This window comes from Fulmarus glacialis, unplaced genomic scaffold (assembly GCF_000690835.1).
Source record: "Fulmarus glacialis isolate BGI_N327 unplaced genomic scaffold, ASM69083v1 scaffold7354, whole genome shotgun sequence".
NCBI classification, from domain to species: Eukaryota; Metazoa; Chordata; class Aves; order Procellariiformes; family Procellariidae; genus Fulmarus; species Fulmarus glacialis.
Genome location: NW_009206006.1, coordinates 5406 through 29958, shown reverse-complemented (window position 1 = coordinate 29958; position 24553 = coordinate 5406). Strand labels below are relative to the sequence as shown.

General features: G+C 36.5%; 2 protein-coding genes across 2 annotated transcripts in view; one reads left to right on the top strand and one right to left on the bottom strand.

The window, feature by feature from the left end:
* Window positions 1-5679, top strand: part of KIAA1211 (KIAA1211 ortholog) — a 42141-nt gene extending 36462 nt beyond the window's left edge. The window contains exons 7-9 of the mRNA XM_009575587.1: window positions 657-847; window positions 1907-2072; window positions 5019-5679. Coding sequence (XP_009573882.1) covers window positions 657-847; window positions 1907-2072; window positions 5019-5179 — 518 coding nt within the window. The 3' untranslated portion in view covers window positions 5180-5679. The remainder of the gene's footprint in view (window positions 1-656; window positions 848-1906; window positions 2073-5018) is intronic.
* A 3817-nt stretch (window positions 5680-9496) lies between these two features.
* Window positions 9497-24553, bottom strand: part of AASDH (aminoadipate-semialdehyde dehydrogenase) — a 19970-nt gene continuing 4913 nt past the window's right edge. Inside the window, 9 exon segments of the mRNA XM_009575586.1 lie at window positions 9497-9585; window positions 14101-14412; window positions 14467-14938; window positions 16188-16306; window positions 16824-17016; window positions 17555-17727; window positions 18186-18292; window positions 21104-21345; window positions 23722-23914. Of these exon segments, the coding sequence (XP_009573881.1) occupies window positions 9497-9585; window positions 14101-14412; window positions 14467-14938; window positions 16188-16306; window positions 16824-17016; window positions 17555-17727; window positions 18186-18292; window positions 21104-21345; window positions 23722-23914 (1900 nt within the window).

Below are 24553 nucleotides of genomic sequence, written 5' to 3'. Positions count from 1 at the left end.
GAGGCACAGCTGCCAGCCTGGGAGAGCAGGGCCCGGGCCAGTTGAGGGTTTCTGAGCTCACAGAGCTCTGCAGGAGCACCTTTGCACCCCAGTGCTGCTCCCTGCCTCTCACAGCTCTATACTGGATGCTAGCCCCAATTTCATGCAGGGTACAGAAAGTCAAATGCTCAAGTGAAAATTAAAAAAAAAAAAACCCAAACATTTTTTAAGAGGGGCTGCATTTATAAGAGTACATAATTTCCGTGCCCTTTATTTGGCTGAAGTTTGGACTTCTTCCCTTAAATACGGCTGGAAAATCAGGGAACTGCAGTACGTAGTGGCTGGATCCCTTTCATCAGAGGTGTAAACAATCAATGCATACATATCACTTTCAGTTAAATATGTAGTAAATTAGGCTATAGCTCTAAGAGTCTGGGGTAGGCTTTTTCATAAAAAAGGGTAAATTTGGACAGCTGTAGGAGTGTGTTGAATTAGGTCTTATTCTTGAGGCATAAAAACAGTTTCAGGATTTGACATACAGTCCACGAAGGTCTCTGAATGGCACGGCACTCAATGGGCTTAGCTCCAGAGTTTTCACAAGGTAGAGAAGTTGTACTCATTTGCTTGAGACAAGAGATGTGCACTACTTAACCAATTCTTTTCATGTTTTCTTTCAGAAAAACCAGTCCTCCAGAGCAGGCACTCTTTAGATGGCTCTAAATTGATGGAAAAAGTCGAAACTTCACAACCACTTTGGATTACATTAGCGCTGCAAAAGCAAAAGGGATTTCGTGAGCAGCAAGCTACGAGGGAAGAGAGGAGGCAAGCCAGAGAGGCGAAGCAAGCAGAGAAGCTGGCTAAAGAAAATGTAAACAATCTTTAGAAACCAGCCCATTAGAAATACTGATACCATAATTATAACTGTTAGCTAGTTTTATTATGTGAAAGGGAATTTTTTTTAATGTTTGGTTTGTAAGATTTCATAAAAGCTAAAATGACAGTGAGTAAAAAGTAGTCTGAAAGTCTGGAGTTCCCTTTTGCAAAACTGAGACCTCCAGGAGAAAATACTGTGCAGTAGTTTGGCAATTTTAGTGTAAACTGTGATGCCTTAATATCAGGTGGTGGTTAATGGCAATCATAAGCACGACCACTGCACAGGTGATGGAACAGAAAAATTGTATGCACCATGGTTCTTTCAAGGCTTGAGTAAATAAGACGTTAAGCCTTAATGCCTGTGGAGTAACAGCTGGAATACTCATTTGTAGGTGAATATTAGTAAGTTTGAATTTATTTTTATCATAACATGTATTATTTGGATAAAATGTAGACGAATGAAAGAAACGAACCGTCATGTGAAACATCCAAATGCCTAAAGCAGGCACTGAATTAAAGTATCACTTCTTTCCTGTTCTCTAAATAGCTATTTACTATTCATGGTTTTCTATTAGTAAGAAAAACACTTCTACTTACAGTACAGAAGTGATGCTACACGAGCAGTGATGCTGTATATAGATACCACAGATGGTAAAAAGGGAGATTATGTGGATAACTAAGTATATTTTGATGTTTGTTACGAGACCCAAATTTCTGATGGACACATGCATAATTACATAGATAATTGGCGGAAGAAAACAGCAGTGGGCGTAAAGTTGCACACTGTGTGTCAGTGCTGTATTTAACAGGTAGGGCTGGCTCAAACTGTTCAATATTTTGACTGAAATGACATGATAAATTTAACTTTGTGGGGTTTTTTTTACAGTCTTTAATAACTGTTAGTTTTAGAAGTATCAGCATGTTTTGAGTCTTTGCGAAAAAGGAAGGTTAAGGAAAGGGCAGGTGATGAATGAAAGCATCAAGTGTGACATCTCTTACTTGTAGCCACTACGACAGATGTTTCTCATTTAGCAGTTTTTCTTCTCTGTTCTAGGCTGCTGTAAGTAATCAGTCAGATAATAAAAGCAGCAGCAGCAAAACAAGCACGCTGCAGAAAACTACACCTCAAGAAGGGGAGAAGAAAATTGAGACTGCTGTGTCAAGACTAGAAAGAAGGGAGCAGCTAAAAAAGTCGAACACCCTTCCAACTTCTGTGACAGGTACAGTGAGAAATTCAGATTTACTCTAGGAATCAAGCACTTCAGAAATGGTATTGCATGTTTTGGAGAAAGTGACTGAATGCTTTTTTTTTTCCCCCCTTATATATTACCCCTAGAATTACAAATGCATTTGCTTTCAGCACAGAACAACGCAACTTGTCCCAGTCTCATGTGCTGGCCATTATGCTGGAAGTACGTAATTTTAACAGGTTTTTATCAGGTTCCCCAGGTTATCAAGGTTGCACTACTGCATTTCCTTAGAATTGCCCCAGTTCAAGTTAAAAAAATCAGGCTGTCTCCCCAAGCCATATCCAACAGTATTTTTGGAACATGACTAATGCACATTAGAGGGATTTGATTTACTGTATATTGCAGTTGCGGTACTGTTTTGCCTTTAGGTTGGGGGTTAGCACAGAGGGGGAATGATACTTAACTTCTGCAAAGTGTATGTGTGTAGGAAATGAAGCATATTGTGTTCCCACACCTCCCAGTTTGCCAAGGAGAAATACTCACCCCAGAATATTTGGAATGAGTAGTCTCGTTTCATTCAAAAATGGAAAAACTAATCAATTCAGTTGAAGGTAGCCTGTCACTTTGAATTGAGGACTTCTCCCTCCCAGTCAAGTATTTGGTATGGAAGGTTGGAACCAGAACCTACTACTTTATCTGTCACTCAGTTAAGCTGAAACAATTACATATTCAAAAGGCAGGCACATTGAAATAAATACTTCCCCAAAGGGCATAATATTTGGGGTGCTGTAAGGTGTTGAAATAGAGACTTGCTGAATATTTCTCTAGCCAACATTAGTCCTAGGCAAAAGGTTTTGTAGAAGAGTACAGACAGGTGTCGAAGAAACCTTTTTACAAGTTGCACAGTAAACAGTGTGGGCTGCTTTGAAAGTAAATCCACGTATCGGCTGAATCTATTCAGTACCACTCCAAGTCAAGAATTATGGAATGCAACAACTGAAAGCAATGAGGTAATTAATTTATCTGATGTGTAATAGTAAAAGCTAAAACAGTGCTACTCCTGCATTACAGACCGTTCCAAGCTAAACAACCCCATGCATGCCTATATTCAGTTGGTTGGGCAGCTGCATGTCCACACTGCAGCTGCACGCCAGTGCAGATATCCCTGAGAACTTTACTTGCAAGATCGTGGGTTAGACTAGATGGTCTTTAAAGGTCCGTTCCAACCCAAACCATTCTAAGATCTCACATAGATTGCCCAAAACTTTCATGCTCCCTGTTACCCTGCTTTCAGTGTCCAAACTGGTTTTAGAGTTACAGCATTCCTGTCAACCTGTAACAGGGGTCTGTTGCAGCCCTACCCCAAAAGATTCAGCAGTATGATGTTACGCTGTACACGGTCAATTCTAGCAGAAATCAAACTCTAGCACAATAGATTATGTCAAATTAGATCAAAGAAGGCCCAAAACCCAATTATCCTTGGTCAGTCTGTCTATCTGCACTAGAATGAGAGTTTCGGGAGGAAATTCAGGAGGAATTACCAATTTTGAGTTACCTAAAGTGAAGGCACAGAACTGTGTTGGCCCTGAAGGAAATAGTGACTGGATTTCCTTTTTTTTTTTTTTTTTTTTTTTTAGCCATTATCAACTATACAAATATGCTACATACAAGTATTTGTTGTTTATGGATGATGACACTGATTTAGGTTTCCCACAATTAGGAGAGCATTTAAGGCAGAAGACCAGGCTAGAACATGTTTAAAATAAAAGTTTGCTGAGTCTTCCTCTAAGGTCATTTAAAAAACACCCAAAACTTGAAGAAGTTGGTATATTTCAGACTTGCACTTGAGTCTTGTACAACAGGAACTGTTAAGAGGGTGTAACCTTTAAAATAGCATAAATTACCATAACCTTTAAAATAATTAGCTTTTCAAAGTGTCTGTCTACAGCAATAGCTGCTCCTACTGTTCATTTACTTATAGCTAAAAATACATGATTAAAGATGTTTTAAAAAGAAAAAGAAACAATTTTTGCCATCCATGCAATTTTAAAGCTTTTTAAAAAATTTAAAACCTGAAAATGAAATGCAACTAAAACTAATTTGGACTGAATATGAACATTTAACAAAAAAAAGCTTTTTGGCTCATAAAAAATAAAATGTGTAAGGGGGGATTAGTGAGGAATTATTTTGTAATTAAGATTTTTAGAGTTACTCCATAGGTTTCAGATAGGACTCGTTTCTATCCAGACTGCCTTCAAGGGCATTCACTGTCCCAGAATTAAACAATCTTCCCACCTGACTTCTACAATATACTTCTACAGTTCTGCTCTGTAAAGTTCCTTGTTAAAAATCAGTTGCTTATTCAACACATTTTCTTGCTGAGGCAGCTGTTTGTCTTAAATACACTATTTTAAAGAAAATGTGACAAACAGCTACTGGAGAAAGCTGGTTCATTTCTTCTTTAGGATAGTCTCATGGGAGTGGTTAACTGAGGCAGAAAACTATAGGACTGCTTTCTTCTCTGTGCTTATTTAAGAACTCTGAAGAGGCACTCTAAATCCTACTGAATAGAGTTGGGTTACACGTGTTCAGCAGCTGCATTACCAAAGAGAAAAAAAAATCCAGCTTTATTTCCCATTGTTTGCTACATTGCAGATGTAATTAAAATAGTTTATGTAAAGAAGACAACTGGCGAATTGGAAATGTTTTCTCTGGATCTCAGACTGAAAAGTTTGTCCCTATTTTTGTGAGTTACATTACTTGGAGTCACCTCTGAAAAAGGAAGCTCAGCTCCTCGCTTGATTATTTTGCAAATACAATAAAAAGTAAGATTTAACTAAAAGGGTTGGAAATAAGTATGAAATGTTAGGTCAGAACATCTTCACAGAAAAGAAGTGAAATCTCTAGATTCCTGCAAAGTACAGGGTTCAACTAATGTTTTTTTTTCTCTTCCCCTCCCCACCCCATCAAAAACAGTGGAAATTTCAGATTCTGTTCCGTCAACCCCACTGGCAAAGGAGGTGACCAAGAGATTCTCTACACCTGATGCTAACCCAGTGTCAACAGAACCAGCCTGGCTTGCGTTAGCCAAGAGGAAAGCAAAAGCCTGGAGTGACTGTCCACAGATCATAAAGTAAACTAAAATTACATCTCTATTGCTGACTATTAATTGCTTTCTTTTTATTTATTCAGCTTTTTACACATGACAAAACTGAAAATGCATGTACTGAAGGACTGAAAATTGAACTGATTACCATTTTGCTCTAGCTCACTGTAAAGTCTACTCAAGTCATATATTCTGTTGCTTTGACAAATAGCTAAATGAGGTCACGGCAAAAATTTCAGAGCCAGACTCTCTCAAAAATTTAAGAATGCTCAGATACTGGATGTAAATTTTAGCGAGTATCATAAAAAGGGCCAGAACTTCAGTTAGAAGCTCCTTAAATTCTGTGAGTATTTGATTCTGGAATTTTAGATCTCTACACTTAAGTGGCAATCTCAGAAATTTTTTTCAACACTCCCATTGTTGAAAATTAAGGCAAGATGCATGTTCCCATCTCTTATTCCCAAATTTTTTTTAAGTGTTAAACTGTATGAACTGTTAGTTCTACCTGCTATTTGAAAGCTTCTTTCCTAATGAAGAACTTAGGGAGGTTTCTTTCCACCTGCAAATGATAAGTAGAAAGATGGTACCATCCAAATGCTGAGGTAATTTCTTTCATCATAGGATGTCTAGATAGACACACTATGTCTATATTCCCTAACTCCTAGGAAGAAAACAATTCATCCTACTTAACAAAACCACCTTAAACAAAAGTCAGAAAGTTTTCAGAAAGAAGCCAGGGAGTCAGTGTTTCTACTAGTCATTCAAGTGCATCACTGTTTGTGCTTGGCCATATTTAAGATGCATAGAGGCAATGACTGCAGATTACAACTTTAAATCAGTCAACTGGAACTAAAGTAAACAAAACTATTCCTGTGCTCATGTAGCTGTAGAATTAGTCTAAGTTCACACAGGAGTAAGACTGGCAGAACTGAAGTTAACTGAGAACTGAAAGCTAAGTCAGTGAGAGCCTCAAGAGTTTTAACTCTGCATTCTTCCCGATTTTACTCCACGTGTAACTTCAGGTAGTTCAGATAACTTCCTGTACTTTGACCCGTACAGCCAGAACACTTCAGAAAGAAGTTTACTTTCCACATCTCAGGTATCTGCTTTGGCAATTGAACACTTTATTACTACTTGTAACTAAAACAGAAATGTTCACCCCCTCCCTCTTACAAAAAAGGATAAAGTCCATCATGTAATAAAAATTTTACTATCCTCAACATCCCACACAAATAGCTAGGTTTACATTTTAAAAAGTCACCCTAGTAAACAAATCTGTAACACACCCGAGTTTGTTTTACAAGGAAGTCTTTAACAAATTTGAACATCTCCTTCTTATAACCATAAGGCTTAAACAACCTTTAAGCCTACAACATCATAAAGGGAGATGTTTTCATGAGAAGAAATTGCATCATTATAGAATGATACCACATAATGTTTAGTGGAAGTATTTTAGCCAAACTGCTGTATGCAGCATGAGGAGTAGCACTTTAAATTATGCAGAAAACAATGAAACCCACTGTATCCTCCTGTTCCAAGAACCAAAAAGGGCTTGTCAGCAAAAGTCATTGAGTACGCTATTTCCCACCAAACAGAAAACAACGGTTCAGTATCATGGTTACAACAGCACAAACACAAGGGACATGTTAGATTGACTAGATGCGTAGTAGCAAGATGGGTTTTTTTGGATCTCTTAAGTCATCAGTTTTGCTCCGTTTCATATGTAAATCCAGAATCTCTAAAGTAACTTTTTACCCTTAATATAAGTATTTTAAATGTTTTATACAGAGATGGGGCAATGCTGCTCTCAAATGCTTTAAAAAAAAAAGACACCTAACACCTTCAAAGTCAAATCTCTGCAAGCTTATCTGAAGAAAGAATTGGGCCCATAATTATTTTTAATGTGCTAGCACCATGAATTAGTGCTTCTTAAGTTAAATTTACACTTTTTCTGAGTTTATAAGCCTGCAATATGTATTTTTAATTACAAGAACTAAAATGCCTGAAATCCATCATTATGATTACTTCTTGGGAGAAGGATCCAGGCAGAAATATAGAGAAGGTGAAGTAAATCAGGGTTAAAGAATTAAAGATACTGGTATTCTGAAAAGCATAGCAAAATTAGGTGCTATTGTGCATGACATAAGGATGCAATTTTCCAATACAATACATTTATAGCACATAGAATAGAGCTTTCATTAAGGATGGTCTTAATCTAAAGCTTCAAAGCAGAGGTTTTTTCCAACCATAAAGGTATCTAGTGTAATAATGGAAACTGTATTATGTACAGTACTTGGTGAAAACATTTCTAAAGTGTACATGTTCAACAGTGACATTTCATGTTAAATTAACAAAATTTTGCACTAAATACCAATGAAGTGAAGTGTTACTTTGCTTTAGCTGTGTTGCAACCATTTCTGATAAAGTGTTGGAAATCTGTAAAAAATAAAACCAAAACATTACTTCCGAGTTTAAAACAGCAAAAATGTTTTAAGAACCGAACAAACCACTATGTAGTATATTGTCTCAATTTTTTGTAACTTATACACGCAAAATACCATTTCTTCTGACAAGGTTATATACAATTAACCTCTATGTTCATATAGTAATGTATAAAAACTAAGATGTATAATTGTGGGGTATTTGTTGTGTACTTTTTTAATTTTTCAAATGTTTTAAAGTGCAATTGTTTATTATACTAATGTCATTTTAATTCTTATTAAACTATAACCCAGTCAAAATTATCTAATCAATGATGTATGTATTCTGTGTCTCCTTTTGCTAACCATGTAGTTCAGGTTTGCTTTATAAATAGAACTTTTTACAGTGCTACAAGCGTCTTGCCTATGTATTTCTGCTAACGATAAAATGGAGGAACCAGATGTGATGAAGCAACATAGCCAGTGCAACTTCTACTTTACCTTTTAATTCAAGATGTTAGAATGCAAAGTAGATGGCTCATCAGAGAGACTGAGATAATAGTTTCTACTGTAGTTCTTTTAGAAGACTCATAATCAGGAAGATGCTCTCAGGTAAGTGTACTTTTGTCACTGCAAATACTTGATTCGCATTACTAAGACCACTGGCAATTCCTTTTAAGTCATTAAAGACAATGAAAACCAATTTACACAACCTTTTATTAATAGTTGTCTGTAAAGACAGAGAGCATACATTCAAATCTTTTAAAAAATGATTTGACAATGGTTGATTTGAACAGTGCACACTTCATCTTGGAACTCATACTGTACCCGTCTTTGAAATTTAATAAATATACACATACAAGTATATTCTCCACTTTAGAATACAAGAAGTAACTCCTAACTGACTTCAACGGAGTATAAGTATATGCTTGGCTGAATTGAAGCCATGGAGGGCCTCGGCTCACAAAAGATGAACTATTCAGTTTACATAAACTATAGTAAACAAGTCACTACTACCAGGTATATGCAATGCAGGCTCTGTCTTCAGAGATCAAGTTAAAAGTTAGACTCAAAAAAGGACTTGGGTTACCTTGCCACGGCATAGAAACCTCATCAGACCAGAAAAACACAAACACTGGTGTTGCATGAAGAGCCAGGCACAGGCTAGGCTGGACTCAGAGAGAGGAATACGTTCCTCCCTCAGGCAGACAAGCGTGTTATTCCAAGCTGCAGAGGATGGCACCTTACCACAGTTTCTGCCAGTCCTGCAAGTGTTTGAAGCCAAACTACTGACTGTCATTTTCTTACTACACAGGTCAAAGCACAACATTCAAATCCAAACCATCTGAAACATGGTCTTTCATGAGTCAGCGATAGGAAATGAGGCAGGGACAGTGAAACTTCTGACTGGGTGCTGAGCAGCCATCCTCCTTCAATCAGTACAGCAAGTCAACAAACATCACTTTACTTACTCTGGACACTGCCTGGTGCAAAATGCTACCCAAGAAGTCTGCAAAGAGCACCTCTTGCCTACAGTAAAATAGGCAGAGAGGTAGAGAGCACCTGTGAGTTCTTAATTTACACATATAAACAATAAAAAGGAAGCAGCCTAACATCTTAGCTATTCTTTTTTCCCTGTTATATACAAATCTAGGCAATAAACATAATCATTTCTACAGCCAACAACAAGCTTTGTTCCCCATACTACAGGGGAAGAGAAAACCTCTCCTGGAAGCTTATCTACTCCTTCTGCTGTTCCACTCTTGGCATTCAGGATCCACACTTTGCCATCTGTAGATACTGCTGCCAAAAGAATTTTGTTCTTTAAGTCATCACTTTGGAAAACGAATGGTGTTCCATATACACTCGAAGTGGCTTCAAATTTCCACAGTAAATTACCCTCCATGTTACAACAGTAGATAAAGCAATCATGGGAACCAAAAAATATTTCTTGCTTAGTTAAACTCGAGATGCATGGAGATGAAAACACCGGTCCATTAGTGGAAAACTGCCAAACCTACAAAAAGAACATACCGACCCATTATCAAAGATTGTTCACATTATCAGTTTGACAGCAACTGTGATTTTTTAATACAGTAGTTGTTGACAGGAGAGCATTTTATTTCAAGAGCATACTAGATTTCAGTGAGGGCTGGTAAATACTTGTCAAATTACAAGTTAAGTTTTACACAGAGAGTAAATGATAAAAGACTCATAAAACAGATGTGCAAGAATTACTACCTTCTCTGAGGCCCATGTAAATATGGCCAACCTGGGAAAAGAATATTCTTGGGCTGTTGTACAACAATTGGTAATGAACTTTGAGAATTCTGTTAACATGCCATTCTTTGCCAAAAAGGCAAATACTCCTTTTGTAATATAGATTTCCTCTGCTCATGCTAATGACATGCAGATCCCTCCTCAAGAGAGTATCAGTTCTACAACACTGCGGCAAGCAGACAGAGAGCAGGGCATGGGCTAACACGTATTTTATAATCAGAAAAGGCTTAGGAATTGCCATGTATACTGCATCTCAGGCAAACAAACAGAAACAGCATCAGTTATTTTAACACAAGACACAAACGACTTCATCTCTGAGGAACTAAAAAAATATTCTCATTTAATTCAACATGAAGGCTGACAGGTATTTTGCCAGAATTATGATTTGGCATATCTCTGCTGTGATGTCAATATTTTTTGATAAATGCATAAACATTCTAAGGAACCTTTACTTCTAAATAGCCACCATCTTACAGAAGAGATGGCTTTAAACATGCCTGAAAAACTCCAAAACCGAAACCATACCATTTCATTTGCTGGCACTACTCTTGACCATTTACTTTGGGTGTAAGCTCTGAACTAGAAATTCTGTTACTGCATCAAGCAACTTGAGAGTTTGCGGTTTTGCCATGAACTGCATGGACTACCCTAGGCAAACAGTTTTTCTACCTTTTCCTCTCTGTAACAATACACAGACACTTCTATTTGGTTCACAAAAAGGTGTATGTTAATCATTAAACCTCAGAAAACAGTATTAATAAAGCATCTTATTCAGGGTTTTGTGATGAACATAAAAAACACAACCACACCACTTTTACCTTTTCTCCAGAATGAGTGTAACAATATAAGTTTCCATCCACACATCCAACACAAACGTACTTCTCATTGCAGTGAGGAGAGGAGAAGAGTGGTTTTCCGAGGAAGCTTTTCCAAATCTTACTCCCCGTCACCTGTAAATAACAGCATGGAATATCTGATGCCTAACACAACTGTAAGAAGCTGCACAAAACAACCCTTCCTTCACAGCTTGACCCAGCCCTTAAGAATTGGGTGGGGGGAGGAGGGGGAAGCAACAAAGAAAAGCAGGCTTCTCCCATCCAGAATGCATACCAGAAGCAAAACTACTCTTCAAATCTTATTCCAACAAAATGTTCAGTGTTTTCCCTGGGATACTCAATACCCCTGTTCCACCCTTGTCTTCCTCCCCTTAGGCAAAATAATAATGATAATAGTGTAGTAGTAGTAGTAGTATTAATAAATGACAGATTGATTTTTTATTCCATTCCCAGCTCCTCAGTGTGTGATGAGGACCAATGAAGGAGAGGGTATCTTGAAAGTAAGTCATATTGATTCTGTCATAAACTATAAATACTGTAGGAAATGCTGCAACCCACAATCTATGATTGTCACAATAAGTTCCTAACGTAGCCTGCACATTCCTATTTTTATAAATAATCGCTTGGAGTTACAGCTGGGTTTCTCAACTACCTGTTACTCAGGACTATGGGGAAAAAAAATCTGTTTTTTCTTAAGCACAACACCCTAGAGCTGCAAAACCATACACTGGTCTTCTAACACTAGGCTGGGTATTACTGAAGAAACTTGTAGTGGGTGGGAGGTAAAGATGGTTAGGACTGATGCTCTGGGTTGTGCGAGTACAAAAACATGAACCGCTGCTCCAAGTGACTGTTCCTTTTATCAGGCAGGACCAGCTGTAAGCCAACAATGCCTCAGAAAACCATGAAATTGCTCCACATGTATCAAGAATGCCATTTCCCCACTGCAGAGAACAGAACAGCAGTCCTAGATTAAGGGGGACAGCTCTTTAAATGACTACGGGGAGGAAACAGTAAGAGGAATGAAGGGGCTTCTTTCTCTATTCTGTTCTGATTTCAAGAAGTTCTGTGTATTTTTTTTTCTAATCCTACTGTCAAAGGGAGGGAGGGAAAAAAAAACCTACAGACATGCTCTCACTCGTTAGTGCAACTGATAAGGTAGTATTATGTGAATAAGAAGAAACCGATTCCAACTTTGGCCTACAGTCAGCATGTAAATTCAAGTCACTTCAGTTCTCTTTATCACCAGATAGCTTTCTGAAATGGTAACCTTGTGTATAATAATAAGGCCCTCAAGTGAAAAACATCTTATGGTAACATATGATCATCTAGTTCCTTTCATCAGAAAAGTGATCTTAACTTCAGAAATGCATTTTGGTTTCATTTAAATTTGAGATTGGGATCAAAGACAAGTAAGCAAAGGTACATACTGGGTTTACAGCCAATAATAGTCCTCCTAGTGTAGCAACATAAAGATGATGTGGAAAAGAACTTAGACATGGAGATGAAAACACAGCTCCACCTTTGCAATGTAACTTCCATATACATGCCTTTTTCTGTAAGCACAAGAAAAAAGATCAATAAAAAAATTTTCAATTAGAGTTAAAGCTCATCATGTTTATGAAGACCTTCAAATGTCAAAGCTTTTCAAACAGTGCATTTACTCAGCAAATACTAGTAAGAAGGGAAGATACAATCTACATGCTATTATAGCAACACATATGCCATTGGCTACCTTCTCTTCCAGTAAATAAAAGAAATTCAGCTAATGAAAAGGCAGTATCTGCCCCTCTTATTTTCCATCTCCCTTCATCTACTCTTTTAGAATGTAAGATTCTCTCTCCATCATTGAGCCATAGTTTTATTTCTAGCTGGGAACCCTATTCTGAAACACAGAGAATTTAATAACTAAGAAACCTAAGATTTGGTTTCAACCAGGACTAGTAGCACAAGAACCACAGCTGAGAACACCACTAAAACTACCACATAATCCTAACCCTACTTCAAGCAGGCCCAACTATTTCAAAAGTGTAATTGTGGACTCCTGAGAATACTAGCACCAGTGGAGCTTCATCTGGTGTACTACAAATACAGTCTAAGTTGGATATTTATTATTCTATACATAAAAGTTAGTCAGTGTTCTTACATAAATATCCAAAGCATACACATGTTGATCATGTGATCCTATGTAGACTAGTCCACTGGAAGGGTCTACAACTGCAGAGCTTTTCACAGTATCTTCTGTGACAAAAGTCCAGTGTATTTCTCCATCACTGCTTTGAAGCACATACACTAAGCCATCATAACAACCTGTGTGAAATAAAATACAACAGGGGAAAAAAGGATAATGAATATTTGTATTTATGGTGTGATTTATGCTGCTAGCTGCATCACTGATGGAAAGAAGTAAGATGACTCATGAGGTACAGTTTCAAAACATTTTCCAAAGCTCCTCTTCTTCTTTTAGCTCAAAGTCTTTGCTGATAGTTCATACATTCAAAGTTGATTGTTCTGTGTGTTCTTTCCAGGTTACATTGAGAATATACTTATTTCACTGCCTTTCTATCAAATTTTACAGTAATAATATTAGAAAACATGGAGAGTTGCTGAAAAGGGAGAATAAGAATGTTTTTTTAATTACCTATGTCCCTAATTTTCCTCTCTGAAAACAAAGATGCTGGAAGAATAAAGTCTGTATGTTTTCTAATGAAAATGGAACTGTAGTTCTAGAAACTCCTGTTTTAATGGAACATTCAATTTTGTCATCGGAGTAAATAGCAATCAAAATACTAGCAAAAAGATGGTAACATTAGCTTTGCATAAAAAACCTCACCACCTGGACATCTGTGCTAACCAGTGACATATACATATTAGCTATAAAGATAACACTAAGATGAATAATGGCAACTCCATTGACAATGGAAATGACAAAACCAAAAAACTGTCCAAACATCATCTTTACATTTCCAAAAAGAAGAGTCAAATGATAATTAAACTGTGAAAAATAATCTGAAGCACCATGTACTAATTTCTACCTCTATCATTTTTTAAAGACATTTTAAGACTGTATCATCTTTCCATACTTTTTAAAAAAACAGTTTAAAGGTCACACCTTAATCAACCACTAAAAAGAAACCATACCCATTGACTATTCCTTAATAAGGCCTTATTAATAAATTGGCATATAATAAACCACAAGTGTATATGTTAGATAAGCTCCATCACTGGTTATCATGAAACTTAAATTACTTCTTCCTTCTGTTTCTATTTTACAATAAATTAGTTCAGAAGCAGATACAGAAGTTTATGGAGAAGTGTAGATGGAGGGCATTCAGAGATAAGAAATACAATTCTTTGTCATTCATTCTGTACTTAGCAGAAAAAATTCAAAATAAAGGCTAAAACAAAAGACGTACCAACAACAATGAAATTTCCACACTTAGATACGCAGGCAGAAGATTCAATACGATCTCCAAGGTTCTTCTCCCATTTTATTTCTCCCAAATCTAGGTCAATCGCCTGCATTGCATTAGAGTGAGAGCCAACATACACAGACGCAGATACTTCTTCTTCAGATGGTATTATAACCAGTGGTGATGCATCAACACATTTTCTTGTATTTGACTTCCATCTTACATATAATGCCAACTCTGCTGTTGTTACATGACTACATTCTGCATGGATCTGCTGTACAGAGCAACAGACGGTTTTATTTGCCTTGTTCGTAACTGTTAAAATTCTGTTCTCCATTTCATACCCTTGCGCATGGCTTTTCATTATACTTGGAGTCACTAAGTGCAGAAAGGATGGTTGCTGTAGCAGTTCCACTCCTACCTGTACTGTATTATTGGGTTGCATAAAAGACTTGGTGAAATTCATAGGAAAAAAATGATTTCCTCTGCTTAACGCAATAAATGAAATTAACCCTGAAGCAACCTCAAGACCTCTTTCAGATTTCAGTTTAATATATTTTCCATGGAAGTCCTCTCCACTGTTCTCACTTAATTTTCTTTTCACAACATTGTCATAATTCATTAATTGGTCTTCATCTGGAAACAGAATTTTAAGTATATGTCTATAAACCTCTTCAATCGAGCGGCTGAGAATAACTTCAAGGAGTCCAGGCACAGCTTTGCCTACTAGCTTCTCAATTTCATCATAAAATCGTAGAGCCTTTAAGGAGTCTCCACCACTGTACAGAAATACTGCATCTTTAGAAATTCCAGTGGAATCACCTAGGAGACCCAAAAGAGACTAGAGAAAAGAAGAAGGAAAGAGGTTAACAGTCCATGGGTGTTACACCATGTCACGCATAAAAACTCAAGTTAGGTAAAATCCACTTGAATACCCAGAAGTCCCACTAAAAATCAACTGGAACAAGAGTCGGGGAGGAACGGGGAAGCAGGGAGATACTAGTTCTGTACTATAAAATGTTTTGCTCAATTCCAGTTCTGCAGTCTAAGAAACTAAAGCAAATTGTGCTGTATTTTTGTTGGCCATTTTCAATCTCAATACCATTTATTAATGACAACTTCGCAGATAAAACATTGATGCCTTTTGATAAAACTGGATTAGGTGCTTTATTTTATTAATAAACTTATATAAACCAGTATCTTTTACTTCTCAATTATTTAACTAACCTACTTATCTGCCTACCTTCAATTCATGAAGGATTTTGGATTTGGCATTGTTACTACAACAAACAGCAACACTATGCCTCCTCTCACTGCCCTCCCTGCTTGTTAAGTCCAGGTGTGAAGTCCAAATCCTCTGGTTTTGGAAGCCACTTTCTGCTGTCCATAATGGGTCTAGGGCAAATCCCATCCCTTTGGGTTATCATTTCTATGGCCACCAATACGGTAAGTATCAGCACAGGCAAATTGTGTTACTAATTTCACTACATTTACTTGTTCAAGTCCTAGCCACAGCAAATCCCACCTTCAGGTGAAACATGGAAGTCTATCTTTGAAAAAAACAAAGTAATACTGTTTGGCATCACATTTCAGTACCTTGAAAAACAAGTCTTAGCACAGAAATTTAGAAACAATACAAACAGACAGTCCAAGAGACGATTACGCAGCTGTGCCATCTATTTAAAAAAACTCTTCAATTCATAATTATATTTAGAAATAAGAAACTCTACTAACACAGTAGCTATTTTCTACAACGTTTCCATGTCCCAGTTCCTTGTTTCCCTTAGGGATACCATCTTTGGCATGTGAAGCAGTATTCAAAAAGCTACTGACAGGTTACGTCCTTCCTATGCTAATTGCTTATACCTCATAGCCTGCAGTTTTATCTGACGGAGGAATATAAATGACTCCCTCTTGGCCACTGCAGAGCGACTATTAAGTACTAACTGAACAGAAAGAGCTGTACTGCTTAAATCTATAAGCAGCTAGAATGTTCTGGTTGCGTTAGTCATACTTCTTAAAACTGTTTAATTCCTGACACATGTATAATGATCCACTTGCAAAAATAAAAAGGCAGCTCAAAATACTACCTTCCATAAATACTGCAATCTTTCCCACAATTCCTCTGCGCCACTCAGCTTACTGTCACGCCTTCTGGAGTTTAGATGGTTCTGGTAAATCTTGTTCAGTTCAGATATATCAACTTTGCCTTTGTAGAAAATAAAGTACGGTTTTTTTCATTGCTCTTTTAGCATTTGCACTTCCAAAACTTGCTCTGCCCAAATAGTCACACTATTCTTCTACACACTTCCTTATTCATACTCAACTGCACCTGTTTTTTTTTTACCCAGCCAATCAACTACACAGAACCCAATAAGGTTTTTGAAAATTTACCCTAGCCTCCCACATAATCCCACCTTCAAGGCCTGATCTTTCCCCAGCTGAAGTCAGGGTTCTGTTGCAGACTGCAATAGGAACAACTGAGAAAAGAAATGTGCAGTGTTAATACTAAATTGGTTTTACCACTACTCTTTGACTCTCGAATGAAACATTATCGAGAAAACATAATACATGGTCATGATTTCTGACCAGGAGTTAGTTATCTGATCTACATATTTAAAAAGCATGAATCAGGTACCAGATTTTGGTCAACAAAAAAATAAAATTAAAAAAAGGAATAGAGACCGTTAAAGTAAGCGGCAAGAGTACTTAATAGTTTCATTTACCATGTGATGTTAAAGGCAAAGCTTTAATCAGTACCAGCTCATCAGGGACTGCATGAGCTGGTAGACGTTTCTGGAGTTCTTTAAGTGTTTCTCTCTCTTCTAAATCATCTTTGGGTACAACAAACAGGACAAGTTTTTCCTGCTTATACCAGGTCACTGCACAAGCTTCTACCTGACACAGATCTTCAGCAGCCTGTAATTAAAAAATATTAGTCTTGCTCTGAAGTACAGTTCATCAACAGAGTAAAAGGAGTAAAAACCACAACTTTAAAAACTACACATTTAAAATTCATATTTGTCTCGCATTCCTACATAACATCCTATGAAATACTTTCTCTGGTAGCTGAAGTTTGTACTTCTTCACAGAAAAAACCTCAGAGATATATGTATTATTTGCCTAAATGACATGAATGTCCATGACTCTGACATTCAATCTTGTAGAACAATCACTACACAAGCATTGCAGTGCAACGCTCAGTATTTTTCAGGTGTTTTTACAGTTCTCAGTTCTGCTGGAAGAAACCATACAATAAAACAGATTTCCAAGAACTCAGAACCAAACTCCTCCCTAAATTATGTGACTAGATTTTTGATAATACACCCTCCTGATTTCTTTTAGACTCCTAAAAGTCATCTGAAAATGAGTAAATACCCATTTCTGATGATAATGATGTGTTCCTTATCCCTGCTCTTTTATACTGGCATACTCTACCCAATAGATGTTTTATTACCTGCTGCAAACATTCAATATTAAAACGTTTGCCGTGACGTTTAATCTGATTGTCCTTCCGACCCAAGAAGAACAACTTCGCATTCTGCACTCTTACAAAATCCCCTGTTTCTCTCATTGTATCCAGGGGTACAGTTATTTCATCATCAAGAAAGCATATTCGTTCTTCACCACCTACACAAGAAAAGACCGTGGTTATATATATTAAATGGCTAACTGTAAATGAAAATTATAAGGAGTATTTTATCAAATTGTCCTAAACTCTTACAAGCATTATAAGAAGTACATAATAAAAGATTATTATCAATGTCTAAACTTCTGCAATGTACAAATTGGGCTATGCAGTTAATTCAGTTAATGCACAGAAATTACTTCAACTGAGAATGTCAAAATGCAAGCAGGAAAAAAAGTCAATATAATGAAAGCACAGTCTGCAGATAAAATAATAGTAATTTCCTGTTCATCATTCCAACAACCTAAAATACAATCAGAAAGTTCTCAGCCCAATGGGAACTTAAAATGCTGCATTAATCTGTATATCAGAGGCAAACACCAAGTAAAATAATCAACATATTATTTAAACTCAATCAATTAAGAAAAGTATCTTAGAAGAATAAGAAATATCAAATAACCTATAAATATTTGTCCCTCGCCTTCTAGAACCGCAGAACCGTTGGTATCTCTGACCTCAATTTTTGTTCCAAGGAGAGGTGATCCCAGAGGTATAGGGAAATCAGTGCTAAATAAAGAGAGAAATAGTAAAAACCTTTCCCTTCTGAACACAAAACAACTGCTCCAGAAATGAGTTAGCATACAGCCTTTTAAAGGATTGGTATTAGAGCAAAAGTAGATGCTTGGGGCTTCTCTCTACAAATGTTTCTTCTTTAAAAATATCTCAATTTGTTCAAAATTAAAAACCTCATCAATGTGCATGGGTTTCATTATCACATACCAAAAAACACAGCACGATAGAAAATAAGGCCTGAATGGACGCTGAAATACCCTGAGAGTTTCAGCCAGTTTTTAAGTCCCCCAGGTTGAAACTCCCATCAAGCTCAACCAATTTAAACACATGTAACTGCTTTCTAATTCATTCTTTCCCTGTCCTACCTAGTTTGAGCTTTTATTCTATTTTATTACTGATGTTGTGGCAACAATTACAGTTGAGTCTTTCAGAAAAGACTGAAATAAAAGAATCTGTAATTTCAATGTCATGTATCTATTATAGACTACTTCTATTGAGCTGCAGACCAACTCCTTCCTTTCCCTTCATTCTATAGCCTCTTCAAGCATTTGCAGAACCTCATTTATTGAATATATTTCTGAGTGAGAGTACAGAATAATATATTTTCTTCAGTAAAGCAAAATTTAGAAAGCAAAGTAACTTTAAATAACTGGTAATATATGAAGTTAGGCATGGCTGGGTTCCAGTGCAATTTCTATCATAAAGTATCATATTTTAACCTAACAGTTCTTGTTCAACTCCTGTTATTTAGGCTGTTGAAACTTCTCCTTTTCTCTGATCAGTCAATGAATTCTTTATCTCAAGTTGACCAAAAAGCAGTCAAGGTTTGTAAAATGTGTATTTCTGCCAAGTGAGAATCTTCTCCTCCTTTTCCTTCCTCTGGTCAGCTTCAAAATACAATTACTTGACAGACAGGTATGAGAAAGTATCCCAGATATTCAATGTGTCTGCCCCATACCATGGGCAAGTCCCAACACAAAAGACAAAACCAAAAAAGAGTAGAATTTAACATTGCCAAACAAAACCCCAAGATTCCTACATATACCATAAACCAGCAAAAATAAAAGACAAACACCACCTCATTTGGACATTATTATTAAGTGACTTGGGATTAGACATTTTGCCAAACTTATCTAAAAAACTGAGGAGTGCAGACCACTAAGGCACTAACTTTGTGCTGATTTTTTTCATTTTCTAGTGTTCTCTAGAAACTCTGCCAGTTTTCATCATTCAGCTAGCAAAAATAAAAGCCCACTGTACTCCAACTGTCCTACCAATAATAAGAAACGAAAAAGACATAAAACCGTCTGTCCTGGTTTTATTGTATCTGGGGCTACTTACTGCAAAGGAACCCTAATTCCCTTCACAATGAGGCTTGGAGGGAACAGGCTGTGAGGTGAAGGGTGGGAGACAACTGTCAGAGACTATAAAAACTTCCATCATTCTAACTGCACCTCAGTTAGGACTGAAGAACAACACGTTATCTCTGGAGCACAGAAACTTGAGTAGGAAAAACAGTTTCACTGCGGAGAAGGTAATGTTTGAACTCAGAGAAACCAGAATGAAAATGAGTTTTGCTTGATAATTTAATAACACTTTATGACCATCCACGGTTTTCAGTCTTCAACGGTTAAAGTACCAGGTTAATATATCGCATCATTTGTCCAAAACATCCCATTTCATAGGACATGTCTAACTCAAGTCACATGTATAATTATCATGCCAGGGAAAAATTGCACATTTCAGAGAGGAAATTAAACATTCAGCTCACTGGAAGTACCTTTCATGACCTTGACACTCCTGCAACTCTCTTTATAAAATACAATGAACAAAAAAAAGTCAGTAATTGAGTGAAAATGGCAGAGTGCTAAATGATGAAAAGAAAGTACTTCTGGAAGCCTAGGTAACATTACTGTGAGACCCTGGGTCACTTTGGACAAATTTCTGTCATCCATACTAGTCAAGCAGAATCAGTGGGATCATTTGCTGAATAGTATATTATCCAATATTAGAAAAAAAGCAGTACCTAGTTTCCACTTAGTCGATTATTTGTGGAGTTTTAAAAACTGTAGGCAAAAGCACAGTAGCAGCAAGAAACGCATGTATATCTACTGACTAAATTTGAAAGTAATCTTTGAGCATTTTTGCTTAAAATAAGTAAATCTCAGAAGTAACATTCTGAACTTGATAGAGCTAAGCTATGAGTGTATCTTTGTTCCAAGGCTACGATTAAGAGTTACAGAACCCCATTTCTTTACTCTCAGAGAGCTGTGTTAGGTTTCTTCTCTTTGAACATGCAAGATCTCACTGGAAAAGCCTCATGATGAGCAAGAGTATGGTTAACTGATGTTACTAGCAAATTGGGTAGGAGTCATTTGCCTGCAGAAGTGCAACGCTGATTCAACACTGCCACGTATTCAGAGACAGTACATCCTGGACTAGGCTAGTCCAGGTTCAGCATGCGGAATCACAGGCTGGAATGAGGAAGAGGTCTAGATACAGAGATGACTAAAACAGAAACCATCACAACATATTACGTGAAACTTAACAGGTCTACAAGTACACAGAATTTCAGACTGCAGTTCTGTCGTTCAAGAATCACTCATCAACAACTTTTACTTGAGGGGGCTGTATTAGAGCAAGAGAGAATGGATTAGTCTATTTCTACATAAAAAACAAATGTAACTTCTACCAGCATAAACACTCATGAGGACTCAGTAGCTCTGGAAACAGGAGACCGAGGTTCTGTTTCTAGTGATTTTCATTATTTACATGCCAACCCACGAAAACAGTGAATTTTCCTACCTAAAATCAGCACTAAAAACCTCTTCAGGAATCTTGTAGCAAGTGGCCCAGCTTGACACTTCAGTAATACCATACAGATTAAAAATACTTGTTTTGTTCTCCTTGTGCTTCCAACTTTTCAAGAGATTCAGTACAGGAAATGCTTCACCACCAAGCGCTAAGACACGAAGTGAAGTATTTGCTGACAACACTGTTGATTTAATAATGTGAGCTCCAAACCTTGTCAGAAGTGTTGGTGTTGCCTGATTGATACATATTTAAAAAAAAAAAAGATAAGAAAAAGATCTGTTATATTTTTTCAGTGTATGTGTACACTTCTTCCTGCTTTATCATATCCACTGCACAGCTATATTGTGGATGTACTTAACAATCATCTACGTATAGTAGATGGCATCAACTATCAGACACCAGTATAGATCACGCTCGTGTTTTGCAAGATTTTGTTTCTTATGTGAAGCTTTTAATAAGTACTATTGGCACCAATCTATATTCTTCTGCAGAATTTGTTCTTTACTTAGATACATTATGGGTTCCCTGTTGTGTCTCAGCCATTACCTTAAGTGTGTGCACATTAGTTCTTATGTTAATTACTTTGAAACAGAAAGCAGCAAACATAGTATTCTCTTGATGTTACTGTTTGAGCTTTTTTCCCTTCATTCCAGCATGTTCCAGCTAAAACATAACCTATACGTCTGATTAACCTGCATACAGAACATTTGAACACCTTTCCATAACACTAAAAATTCCTAGGATGCCAGATTCTGGGTTGTTCCTGATTTGTGTAAATATAACAGTTTACAAAGATTAGTTTTTCTGAAAGCTTTCACCTCACACTCTAAAATGAGCAGGGGAAAAAGAAAAGAAACAAAAAAAAGAAAAAAATCTTCCTTAAATACAACTACTTCTATAAAACTATTGGTGATGTAGAGCCCTTTCACTGAACAAAAACAGCAAATCATTTTAACAGACACACTTCACTCTCATTCTTGCCTACTTTTTTTAGTAAGAGGACTGGAAAATTAATGGAATTATTTCTTACCAGGTTTCTTCTAGTCATAGATGAAGACCATCACTTTTCAACTGATCATTTTAACTTTAGTGAATTATAGTGAAGAAAAAAGAGGGGAAAAAATTACTCTCCCCCTCCCTCATAATCACTTTCAGTGATTCATACTTCTCAATTATGCTCAAGCAAGTCAAGAGGGGAAGGGAATTTCTTGCTATAATTTAAGCAACATCATAAAATTATTCATCATCAGTTAAGCTACAAGAAGAACATTTTTGTCATTAATTCAGTTGAGAAGCCCTTCCTTCACTGATAAAGACGATCAAAAAATCACAAAATCAAACTTTTTGTAGAAAGACACTCAAATACCTTAATTGACCAAATTTTGCTTTTCTCTATTAACGCTTAACATGCTTAAAAAAATATGTATCTTAAAAAAACATACTTAAAAAATCTTGCTAATACAGATTAGTATCTCTGAAATTTTCTTCTAAAAGCAAGTGAGCTAAACTGATCAAGAAACTTCTAAATGATAGGAAAATCTACACCATCGAGATTTATAGCAATCATAATAAATAAAAATAAGAGCAGAGAATAAAGTTACAAAATATTTGTGACTAGTGGATTTTTTTCTGCTGTGGAATCTTCAGCTAACTACTCACTAATCTTAAATTTATACCCTACAATCTCAACTACCACCATTCCTCCAAAAGAAAAAGAAATCTCAGCATTTCTATGAGTGCAAATACTTCAGAATCACAACATTAATGACAAAGCAAGGCTTAGCGGCTGATTTACAACAATTAATAGACTAATCAGATCATACTAATTTTGTTCAAAGTAGGTTACAAGTGAGATGCATTTCTAGCAACTCTTCCCCGTACACCCTGATTTAAGTTTCTATACTCAATTAATAGTTTTACGAAATATGTCGTTACACTACAAGGCAAGGGCTAGGCTTATTCAGCCATGCTGGATGCTCATAATTTCAAGTAAATTTTTGAAAAATGAACTTTAAAACTATTTATTAAAATTCAGATCATATAGGAGATGATCTTTTCCAAGACATAAGGGGCACATGAAGCCTCATATAAATAGGTGGCCTGAAAACAGTAAGTGTTGCTGTGGAATCAATTATTCTCTTGCTTTCATTATTGTAAAAACGACAAACATTTTATCACCCTATAAATGGCACTGGTTTAGTTGTATTTTTAGCATAGAGACTACCATTAAAACTTAAAAGTTGTTTATGAGGAAAGGCTTTAAGATCCAGCCCATTGAAAAGTGATAAAAATGTCTGTAACAGGTTACTTCATTACCAGATTCTTCGGAACTAACTGCTTAATTAACAGAATAATTTAATTAATTCTTAAGAATTAACGGTTTCCTAGGATGAATGTTGGGTTTATCTTTAGTTCATTGTTTTCTGTCACAAAATGGTAATTTTCTAAACAGCTAACACTCTACAGCAAAAAGGATAGCATTAGCTCCTCCTTCAAGGAAGAACACTCCTGCTCAATTATCATTAGTGTCTAGACTGATGCAAAAGTAGTACACATTAGCAAAGGTGAGAAGCAAGACACTACAGACACTTATCTTAGGTGTTGCCTACCTGCAACACTGTCACATGGTGACGGTGAAATAGAGCAGCAGACAGCTCCACAGGCATCATTTTAATAGTGTTTGGTACTACAAGAACAGAGGCTCCGCTTGTCAGAGCAATGAACAATTCAACCACAGATGGGTCAAATGTTAGAGGAGAAGCCAGGAATAGCATATCATCCTGTGTGATCTCAAATATGGATCTAAAATAAGAAAGCTAGGAATTACAAATCTGATGCATGTTGTTAAAAAAATTTCCAAACGGGAAGAGCAGCATGAAAGAAATGCGCTTTAGCAAAACTAAGATCTTAAGGGCTACTCAGAATATATAGGCATATGCAGGCCAGACAATTTGAGCAAGAGCTCCTGCATCAAGACTAACTATTTATTAAACTAATTAGGTCCTTTACAAAGATATCCACCACATTACACACCAATACAGTACGTTGAAGGGCATATCTCAACTAACGGATGCTCATTTAAAAAAAAAAGGGGGGGAGGGGGGAGAATAAAAGGTGGTATTTTCCGTAATAGATTTTTTTAGAAAGAACTAAATGAAACAGAAAGAAACCCAGGTAGCCTAAAAAGGAATTAGGACTTTAAAACTACAGAATACACTAAATATAACTGTGAACGAACAATTAACTTTGTTATCTATTTCTTTTAAGCCACAACCCAGAATACAGTATTTACAGCAACAGCATATTATTTGAAGTACATCCCTCAAAAATTCAGGTGAAGCACCATTTAAACATTAAAAATAACATTTAGAGAAACAAAATTTTCTCTAATATGATGCTATTTAGAAACAATAGAAACAAACACAAAGAAACCTGAAAAGG